Source organism: Rhinopithecus bieti, unplaced genomic scaffold (genome assembly GCF_001698545.2).
Source record: "Rhinopithecus bieti isolate Rb0 unplaced genomic scaffold, ASM169854v2 scaffold_18548, whole genome shotgun sequence".
Lineage (NCBI taxonomy): Eukaryota > Metazoa > Chordata > Mammalia > Primates > Cercopithecidae > Rhinopithecus > Rhinopithecus bieti.
This window is the reverse complement of record NW_016809526.1, coordinates 816,143-827,178: the sequence shown is the minus strand read 5'-3', so window position 1 is coordinate 827,178 and position 11,036 is coordinate 816,143. Positions and strand designations below refer to the sequence as shown.

The 11,036-nt window shown below is 51.4% G+C and overlaps 1 protein-coding gene across 1 annotated transcript in view; it reads right to left on the bottom strand.

Moving 5' to 3' along the window:
• Positions 1 to 10,567, bottom strand: part of TMEM181 (transmembrane protein 181) — a 101,223-nt gene extending 90,656 nt beyond the window's left edge. Inside the window, 2 exon segments of the mRNA XM_017889621.1 lie at positions 9,890 to 10,400; positions 10,492 to 10,567. Of these exon segments, the coding sequence (XP_017745110.1) occupies positions 9,890 to 10,400; positions 10,492 to 10,567 (587 nt within the window).
• Positions 10,568 to 11,036: the final 469 nt, after the last annotated feature.

The window sequence follows — 11,036 nt, the reverse complement described above, 5'->3', positions numbered from 1 at the left end:
CCCCCCCGTTCCGTTTCAGCGCCGGCTCCCCCCCGGGGTTCAGTTGCATTTTTGCCCTTTGGTCTGTGAGCGATCCCTGTATTCTCGTAATAAGTTTACCCTTTTTGGCTGAAACTAATACTTGCAACCAACAGTCTTAAATGCCGTAGTGCCATATCTTTATAAAGTGACTGTCAATGCCTCTAGCTGTCCCTGACATACCTGCCAATGATGAGAAGTACAGCAAAGTTCTAAATGTTCTCATTCCTACTGCAGCCTGAGGGAAGGGTATTTGGTTTTGCATTTCCCCTTGCAGAAGTTGAGAACAGTCTCCACTGGAAGAACGAGGGTTCTGGAGCTCCCAGCTTGTCACCACCAGGCAGGAGCATGCTTGCCCTTTCCAGATGGAGTAGGAAGTAATCTTTGTCCGCCTGTTCCCCGAAGAGCATGGGTTTACCAATCAGAAACACTGCCCCGGTCATGCCAGATAGATAAGCCAGGGAAGCTGGTCATTATCTTCACTTAGGAACAAAACTCCGTCTTTAAGTCCTGACAAGACTTAAACTGAACGTCAACAGTAAACAACCAAGATTACTTTGCTGGCTGTACTCCGCCATTAACAAACACAGCACAGAGGGCACTTTCCTAGGCATGTGGGTATATTTAAAAGAATGGGAAGCCAGAGCCCCTGCTATTCAGGAGGCTGAGGTGGAAGAATAAGAATCACTTGAGCCCAGAAGTTCCAGGCTGTAGTGCACCATGACTGCACTATGAGGAGCCACTGCACTCCAACCTGGGCAACACAGTGAGACCCCATCTCTAAAAAAACAAGGCAACAACCACCAAAAACACTTAAAAAAGAATGGAAAGAGTGCAGCCGTGCCCCTTACATCACGTTTCCAAGTTCTGTTCGTTTCCTTCACTCCCCAGGAGACAGAAAAGGCAGGACAACGCCCACCCACCATGTGCCCCTGCATCCCATAGCAGCTGGAAAAGCGGGCGGCGTTGCTCATGGCGTGCCTGTCTCACGCCTTCAGAGCTCTGCTCCCAGAGGCGGGCGATCAGCCCTTTGCTCAAACTGCTTCCTACATAGCAAAATAAGGGCTGCTCCAGCGAGACCCGTCATTTGCCACGACTTTCCAAGTCAGGACAAGGCCAGGAGAGGCCAGTCCCAGGCACATGATGAGTCTATGCAGCTGTGGGTCTCAGGGTCACAAATAAATCCTCTGCTATGGCCTTGAACACGCCGAACAATGGGACCTTGTCCTGATTTCCTAAGTATGGCGTAAACCTCACAACTCCGGGAAACATGGGGTAAGGAAGAAAGGGGCATGTAGCGGGAATGCTGGTGCAGAAACGTTCGGAGTAGGCATAGCAGTGCCCTGCAGCCCACGGCTGAGCAAGCCGCAGAGGAATGGGGCCTGGAGAGCTGCCTGGCCCCTGAGCGGTGGGCAGCAGCCTCTCCCTGTGCGGCTCTAAGGTGCCAGCTTCCTAAACCGTCACTCCTGGGGCATTTTCCTTTTAGGGTAGTCTTGCCAGGGCATTTTCACGTTGAAATGCATGCTATTTCTTTAATTGCTTGTTTAGATGACATTTAGGGTAATTTAATTTTTTTAAGTTATGGAAGCATGTATGACGATTTCAAGGAATTTCATTTCAGGATAGGAAAAGAGGGACTACAATATAGTTGCTGTTATAAAAAAGCAGGAGGGAGTTCTCCTTTGAGAAGCACAGCCCTGAGGCCATGGGCAGGCCTTACAGGGAGCTGTCCACTGAGTGGGGAGGGGGCGATGAGGACTGAGCCAAGGAGAGCAAGAGAACCAGCCAGCTGGAAGGAAGGCGGGAAGACCAAGACCCCAGAGCGCAAGAGCTCAGGGGTTTGCCCCGAGGCTCATGGAAGGGAATGCCATTGAGGCTGAAGAAATTGGGGAAATCAGCGTCCCATCCCCTTTCTGCACTGTTCAGCTGGGTGTCAGCGGCCTTCTGCCCGCTACCTGACCGTGATACCCCAGCGTACACACACTACCCCAGCAGACGGCTCATCTGAGTCTCCAACCCTGCCTCACCCAGCCTGGCTTAACCTGGAGTGGCTCCTTATGTCCTGATCCACCTTTAGGGTGGCCAACCATCCTAATTGTTCCGGGACCGAGGGGTTTCCTGGAACACTAGACTTTCAAGCCAAGATGCACTGAGCACCGTATCTCCGACCGAACACCTCCTGAGCTAGGCCGGAGCCTGTTTCCTCTGCCTTCATTGCATACTCTCTCTCACCCCAACAGACACACACACACACACACACACACACCCTCCCCAATTTGCACCTGAGAAACCTCAGGCAACTCAGGTGACACAGTGAAGATTTCAGACACCTCTGCTGGGAAGACGGAGCCACCCTGATCCAGACACAGCTGCACTATGAGTCTGCTGTCTCCGTTTTAGAGCCAGGAGGGATCCGAGATCATCCTATAAGATGGCAGACCCTATTTCCAATAAGCACAGCGGCCGATCCAAGCCAGGACCCAGCCAGTCCTCCTGACTCTTGTTCATCAAATACTCAGCTGCTATGTTTAGAAAATACCGGCAGAGAGAAGCCAAAATCCACAGTCCTGTATCAACACATGAGCTGTTCTTTTCAAGGAAAGCCCGTTAATGGCGTGGCTTCTGTCCCTAAAAAGATGCTGAAGTCCTAACGCCCTGTGCCTGTGAACGTGGCCTGATTTGCTAAGGCCTTGGCAGACCAGCAAGCTAAAATAAGGTCATTAGGGCGGGCCCTAAATCCAGTGTGACTGATGTCCTTATAATAAGGGGAGATTCTGACACAAACACACATAGAAGGAAGATGATGTAAAGATACAGGGAGATGATAGACATCTACAAGCCAAGCCTGAAGCTACCAGAAGGCAGAGAAAAGGCCTGGGACACAATGTCCCTCAGGAGGAGCCAATCCTGCCAACACCTGGATTTCGGACTCCGGACCTCAGAACTGGGGAACGACACATCCCTGTTGCTCGAGCCCACAGGCTGTGGTGTTTTCTTACCACAGTCCCAGAAGGCAGCCCCAGAGCCCCAGCTTCCATATCTGGGGAACAAGGCCCACTTCAAGCTTCAGGTGTCCCACCAGCCTTGAGGCCTGTTCTCCTCTGGCAAAGGATGGTCTTTCAGTTGCCACAGCTGAGTCATCGCTGCAGCCGGATGATGACCAGGAAGAACAGATGGGATGCTTATACCTGCTCTGCTATCCAGGAAATTAGTATCCTTATTTTTTTCCTCTCAATTCAGAGTGAGATGTGGCTTAAATAAACATATTCTGAGGCCAGGCACGGTGGCTCACGCCTGTAATCCCAGCACTTTGGCAGGCTGAGGGAAGTGGACCACGAGGTCAGGAGATCGAGACTATCCTGGCTAACACGGTGAAACCTCATCTCTACTAAAAATACAAAAAATTAGCCGGGTGTGGTAGAACGCACCTGTAGTCCCAGCTACTCGGGAGGCTGAAGCAGGAGAATATCATTTGAACACGGGAGGTGCGGGTTGCAGTGAGCTGAGATCACGCCACTGCACTCCGGCCTGAGTGACAGAGGGAGACTCCGTCTCAAATAAAAAAAAAAAAAAAAAAACACTCTGGAGGCTGAGGCAGGCGGATCCCGAGGTCAGCAGTTCGAGACCAACCTGGCCAACATGGTGAAACCCCTTCTCTACTAAAAACACAAAAATTATCCAGGCATGGTGGTCCACGCATGTAGTCCCAGCTACTCAGGAGGCTGAGGCATAAGAATTGCTTGAACCCGGGAGGCGCAGGTTGTAGTGAGCCGAGATCGTGTCACTGCACTCTAGCCTGGGCAACAGAGCAAGACTCTGTCTCAAAAACAAACAAACAACAACAAAAAAAAACCCATACTCTGCTGTATGGACAACAGCCACGCTTACCCCAAGGTTCACAAAGAAATAATTAAGCCTGGGTAAGCACCAGGAAGAGAGCTGATAAATGCATACGATACAGACTTGGGTTTGAATTCTGGTTCTAAAATGCAACCTCGGACAAATTACTTGGTCTGGCTAGACTTCATTTTCCTCTGAGGGTTACTGGGAAGATTATATAAGATGATGCATGTAAACACTTGGTCCAGAACCCAGTACACAGTAAGGACTCAATAAGAGAGTAACAGTATCTGACAAAATACAATTCAAGAGATGTCCATTATAGACATAAATATGCCCATTACTATATGTGAGATTCAGAATGTTAGCCTCTGGCTATGTGATTAAAAGAAAATCTAGACTGGGTGTGGTGGCTCACGACTGTAATCCCTGCAATTTGAGAGGTCAAGGCGGGTGGATCACTTGAAGTCAGGAGTTCGAGACCAGCCTGGGCATCACAGTGAAGCCCTGTCTCTACTAAAAAAAAACAAAAATTAGCCAGGCATAGTGGCGCATGCGTGTAATCTCAGCTACTTGGGAGGCTGAGCCAGGAGAATCGCTTGAACCCGGGAGGCGTAGGTTGCAGTGAGCTGAGATCAGGTCACTGCACTCCAGCCTAGGTGACAGAGCAAGACTCTATTTCAAAAAAAAAAGATAAAATCCCAGTCTCATCAGGGACACTCACTGTCTCCTCCCACCAAAAAAAAGACACAAAAGATAGAGACAGTTGTCAGTCAATAGTTACACTGAGGTGTATCCAGTAATTTGAAAACAAGGAGAAAAAATGAGGTCCTCTGAAATGCTTACATCAAAATCAGTACAGATGTGTCAGGAAATGACGTTGGCCTTAAACAAAAAACATGGCTCCCAGACCTTTCAACCTGAATGTAACCTGATCAAAGGTGTCAAAGCAGAAAGGAAGGTGGGCCAGCCTGGAGGCGTGGAAACGGAGCACGAGCCAAGGTGAGCTGACAGCGGTCACTGAGCTTTGTGTGGGGAGAGGGACTTTGTGTGGGGAGAAGGAGACGTGGCACCTGGCTGCCAGTACTGCCGCCCATTGGAAAATCCAGCAGAGGAGGAAATGGGTGCCTCAGAGTGTCTCCTGCTGCTCTAAGATAATTCTTTTGGTTTTTTGTTTTTTTGTTTTTTGAGATGGGAGTCTCGCTCTTGTCGCCCAGGCTGCAGTGCGGTGGCGCAATCTCAGCTCACTGCAACCTCCACCTCCCTGGTTCAAGCAATTCTCCTGCCTCAGCCTCCTGAGTAACTGGGATTACAGGCGCCTGCCATCAAACCCAGCTAATTTTTGTATTTTTAGTAGAGATGGGGTTTCGCCATGTTGGCCAGACTGGTCTCGAACTCCTGATCTCAAGTGATCCGCCCCGTCAGCCTCCCAAAGTGCTGGGATTACAGGCGTGAGCCACCGTGCCCGGCCTGCTCTGAGAGATTTCACTCACCCCTCATGGCTCTCCATCCTGGCAGAGATCCAGCCCAAGCCAATTACATCCGAATCCCCAAGGGTGGGGCCTGGGCATCTGTGTTTTTAAAAGCTCCCTCACACCCTTGAGCTCAGGAGTCCAAAACCAGCATGGACAACATAGTGAGACCTCATCTCTATGAAAAAATTCAAATGAACAAAAAAATTAGTTGGGTATGGTGGCACATGCCTGTAGTACCAGCTACTTGGGAGGCTGCGGGGGAGGAATTGAGGAGGTCAAGGCTGCAGTGAGCCATGATCACACCACTGCACTCCAGCCCTGGTGACAGGGGTGAGACTCTCTACCCCCCTCCCAAAAAAAAAAAAAGAAATAGCTCCTTGAGATGATTCTGCAGCCAGCACTGGGAATCCTGATCTTATCAATTCCCTTGGGGTTCAAGTGATTCTCATGCCTCAGCCTCCCAAGTAACTGGGATCACAGGCATGCACCACCACGCCCGGCTAAGTTTTGTATTTTCAGTAGAGATGCGCTTTCACTATGTTGCTCAGGCTGGTCTCGAACTCCTGGGCTCAAGTGATCTGCCCGCCTTGGCCTCCCAAAGTGCTGGGATTACAGGCGCGAGCCACCGTGCCCGGCTGCCTTTGTCCGTTCTACTGTTTTTTAGTATCTGGCTACTTTCCAGTTTAGGAGTATTACAACTTGTGCTGTTACGAACACTTTTTAGTACATGTCTTCTGACGGCCCATGAATACATTTCTGCCAGGCATATCGCCGACAGAAAATGCTGGGCCTAAGGAAATGTGTGTGTTCAACTTTAGTAGCTGTTGCCAAGTGGTTTTCCATAATGATTATAGCAATTTACCCTCCCATCTGCAGTGTGTGAACATTCCATGTCCTTGTTACCACTTTGGTGGGAGTCAAGGAGTTTTCCGTAGACTTCAAGTTATTCTTTTTCTTTTACAGACAGCCATAGAAAGCCAGCCAGTTTCCCCCATGAATGTGAATGAAAAGCAATAGCCCAGATGATTATTAGCAGCCAATTGCTATCAAGTTAAAATGAAAGAACTTGATTACATCAGTAGGCTGCTGGATCAGCAACCCAATCCTTATTTTCCTTTTGTTTAGACTGGTTCGCTGTAGTTTTTCTGTTATGTGTATCTGAAAACATCTTTAGTGCTCTCGTCATAAAGTGTTTGAGTCTTATGAAAATCCTTGTGAAGAGAGTTTCTTTATCCTGATGTGGAAATGGATTGGCCAATGAAATGCAATTAATTCCCCCTAAGGTAGGGGAGTTAGCAAAGGGTAGAACTGGGGCTAGAACCAGGATTTCAGATCCCTGGCCTACTGTTTTACCACCTTCCCTCTCCTGACAGGCAGTACAACTATCATCTCTCATTTTGTGAAAATGGCCATGAGTCCTTTGATCACATAGCTGCAGCTCTTCACTGATGCCAAATTATGTAGCAAATATGCAAACAGCCATGCTGGTGAACAGAGGGGCCAATCATGTTTTGTAAACGGAGCTTTAGCAGCTGTGTTCCTTGCTTCGCCCTGTTATGAGAAAACTGCCAACCACGTGAGGTGAGTCCCTGGTCCTCCAGGGAAAAGAGCTGGTACGTTTTACTCATAAATCACCAATAAGGAAATGAAGACAGTGAGAAGAGAAGGAACCAAAATCGTAGTAGTAATTTCACCTTCCAGCTAGACAGATGCAGAAGCTGTAACTAGCAGCTTCCCAACTTAGAAACCCAACAGTATTTCACCTAGTTTTGTACAGCGACAATCCATTGATAGAAAAAATTCAATGGAGCTACTGAAGATAGTTCAGTGATCTAAAACATCTTCTCACTAAAAACAGACTTTGTGATTCAGCCTAACTGCCCTGTCTATACAAAATACTGTAAAGTACTCTGCAGTCAATTTGGGCTCACGGTGGGGGTGCAGAATCCATCACTGATCACTTCCAACCGCTGTCAATCTGTCTTCAAGCTCCAACTCAACTAAGGAAGTGGCTCCTGGAGCAAAGACTCAAATGCTTGCTGTAGTACAGGCAGCCAAATTGCTATGTCACTTGTCCTGTGTAAAATCCTCTAGTTGGCTTCACACTGCAATCCCAGTGAAATCCACATTCCTTAGTCTGATCTTCAAGGCACTTCAGGGCCTGGCCCTGCCTCTCTCTCTGACTACAGTGCTCCAGGCTCACTGGTCTTCCGTCTGTGCCTTGAACATTTCATGTTTTTATGGCCTCAGGGACTTTGCAATCCTCTTTCCTCTTCTGGGACTTTCCTCCCTGCCTCCTTGTCTGGTTAGCTCCTCATTTTTCAGTTCTCAGACAAATGTCACCTTCAAGATGAGCCTCACCTGACTACCTTCTGTGTGGCAGCACCCTGTCACTCTCTCATGTCACTTGGTTTATTATCTGTAAGCCCCAGGACAGCAGAGACCCTGTCTTGCTCACCGCTGTATTCACAACGCCTAGACCAACCAACAGCAGGAACATAAAAGATGCTCGGTAACTACCAGGTGAATAAATTGGTCAATGAATAAAGATGGAGATTAACCACTGGGGTGTGTTCTCTTCTCTGCTATTTTCATAGCGATCATTCCATTTTCACTTAGCTCTGTTGCCAAAGAAATATTCCCAGGAAAAGAAAATACAGAAAAAAAAAAAAAAAAAAAGGCCAGGCATGGTGGCTCATGCCTGTAATCTCAATACTTTGGGAGGCCAAGGTGGGAGCATCACTTGAGCCCAGGAGTTTCAGACCAGCCTGGGCAATACAGGGAGATTCCATCTCTACAAAAAATACAAATATTAGGTGATGGGGCACGGGCCTGCGGTCCTAGCTACTCGGGAGGCTGAGGTAGAAGGACTGCTTGAGTCAGGGAGGTGGAGGATGTAGTGAGCCAAGATTGCACCACTGCACTCCAGCCTGGGCGACAGGGCAAGACCCTGTCTCAATAAATAAATAAATAGAAAAAAAAGAGTAGGGGGTGGGGGGCGGAGGAGTAGTAGAAAAGGAGATTGGAAATAATCTTATTTAACAAGTATGAGGCCGGGCGCGGTGGCTCACGCCTGTAATCCCAGCACTTTGGGAGGCCGAGACGGGCGGATCACGAGGTCAGGAGATCGAGACCATTCTGGCTAACACGGTGAAACCCCATCTCTACTAAAATACAAAATTAGCCAGGCGCGGTGGCGGGCGCCTGTAGTCCCAGCTACATGGAAGGCTGAGGCAGGAGAATGGTGTGAACCTGGGAGGCGGAGCTTGCAGTGAGGGGAGATCGCACCACTGCACTCCAGCCTGGGCGACAGAGCGAGATTCCGTCTCAAAAAAAAAAAAAAAGTATGATATGAAACTGTAGGTTCTTTTCCCATACCCTCAGGTCTCCCAGGAGGCTGCAATAGGCAGATTTCCAGGATCGCCCAAAAGCTACATCACATGATTTTTTACATTTTTTAAAAATAGGCATTTTCACTCAGTAACCATGACCCTGGTCCCTCTGCGTTGCTGATTAGCCGTGGGAAGGCATTAGGTTTTCGAACAGATGTGAGGATAAGTGTGACATACCTTTTTCTGAACATGTACCCATGATTATTAGCACAAGATGGGTCTTACAAAAATGACGACCACCCATTCCCCACAGCAGTGCGATACCTTCGCCATCCTTAGCACAGAGTGAGTAAATCATGATTAAATCTCAGCTTTCCGAGACCTTCTGGTTTAGGCTTCCCATTTAACAGATGAGGAAGGTTGAGGTGTGAGGTGAGGGAGGTTTCTACCAACTCGCGATAGGGTACTGTCACGACACCGCCGAGCCTTTGGATACATCGGCCATTGGCGGCGAATAGAGGTTCCTTCCCCTCCGAACTGCAGAGCGCCGAGAGTAAGGAGGGGGTGCCGGCGCCAGGGTCTGCAGCCCCCACCGCTCTCCCCTAGGCCGCAGGAGAGGGAGACAGAGATGAACGCAAACAAGTTCCACACAGCGGCTCCCAGGCGCGGTGTCCCCGCAGGGGGCCCCGCCACGCCCGTCCGTCCCCAGCCCTCGGCGGCGCCCCAGCCACGGAGGCGTCCTGCGAAGCCCAGGGGCTTGGGGCGCTCGGAGCTGCGGCCAAGACCCTCCTCCTGACGCGGGAGCGCGCGCGGTCGCCTCCCTAGACTCCGCTGCGTGAGGCCCGAGCGGGGGTGGCGGGGCGGGCGCAGGGGGAGAACGACGCTGGGCGCGGGGAGGAGCCAGAACCCGCAGCTCCTTTACGGGGTTGGCGGGAGCCTAGGCTCGGGTTTGAGCTGAAGGGAAATCGGCCCTTCGCCCGGGGGCGCGGGGCTGCCCTAGATCCAGGAACCTGCACGCCGCTGCCAGCACCCCTGCTCCCCGTCCCCTTCCGGGTCCCTCCCAGATCCCCGGCCCGACCCCGTCCCCATCCTTACGCTCCGCGCCAGGCGGGCGGAGGCGGCCGAGGGCGGGACCAGGCCAAGCCTCGGGCGCCGCCGGGGTCCAGGAGGGGACTGCGGCCCGGAAGCCTCCGGCCGCCCCGCAGCTGCCCGCGCCGCGCCCACCTGTAGTAGCGGTCATCCTTGAAGGGCGTGAGGTCCTCCTTGAGCTCACGGTACGCCTCCCGCAGCCGTCGGCACAGGTGCTTGAGCTCGCTGCAGAGCGGGGGCTCAAAGGCAGGGTACTCGGCGTCCATGTTGCGCAGCCTCCCGGGCCCCGGCCCCGCCGCTCCGCCCTTTGTGTCGCCGCCTGCGCCCCCTCTCTCCTCCAAGCACCGGGGATCGGGCTGCCGGCGCGCTGGGCGGGACCGAGGAGGAGGAGCAGGTGCTGGGGAGGTGGGGAGGGGGCGCGCAGGAAGCGGACCCGGTGCGCTCAGGGCGCCGCCGCGAGCACGCGAGGAGCCGGGCCGGCCCCCGCCCCGAGGAGGGGCCTGAGTGGGGAGGGGGCCGCGCCCATCCGCCTCCGCGTCCATCAGCCGCCGCCCCGGGAGAGGCAGAAGGCGGGGGAGGAAGTGCAACACAAGGTCGTCTGCCGCCCAGGACAAAAATCTCAGTGCCGCCCTCGCCAGTGGCAGCGCTGGGAAGGGAAGACACTGGAGGTGGGAGCACGAAGGAAAATGGGGCTTGGGGGCCGGACTGAGAGCCCTTTCCTGCTGGGAAGGGGCTACCGCGTTCAGCACCGCGGACAGCTCCCGGGGGAGCCTTCTGGCTTCTCAGGCTCCACTTGGCGTAATGCAGTAACATTTAAAACTAAGACCATTAGGGTTGTAGTCATAATAAATATTTTTTAATGAAGCGTGTCCAAGTGAGGTGCCTCTTCTCACTTGTACTAAAACCATCAAAAAAAAAAAAAAGTCTAGGCAGAGGAGTTTCTCACCCTCTACAAGCTCAACACTAGTGTGCAAACTACAGAGTTAACAAATTAACACGTCTTCTACGGAATGGCTTCTCCAAAGCGTAGTGTGATCTCCTCTTGTGAATTTTTCCAATAATACGTGGAGAAACAGCCTTTCCAGACGATGTTAGTGCATTTCCATCTGAACCCAGGGCAGGTTTCCACGCAAGATTGATCCTGCCTGCACTGGGGGAAACCTCTTACTTTTAGGTACAAAACCTACACAATTGAACCTAAATAATTGTGAAATATCGATCCCAGGAATCTGTATTTGTCCAAACTCCACAGGCAAGCCTAATGACCACTCAGGTGCCAGCG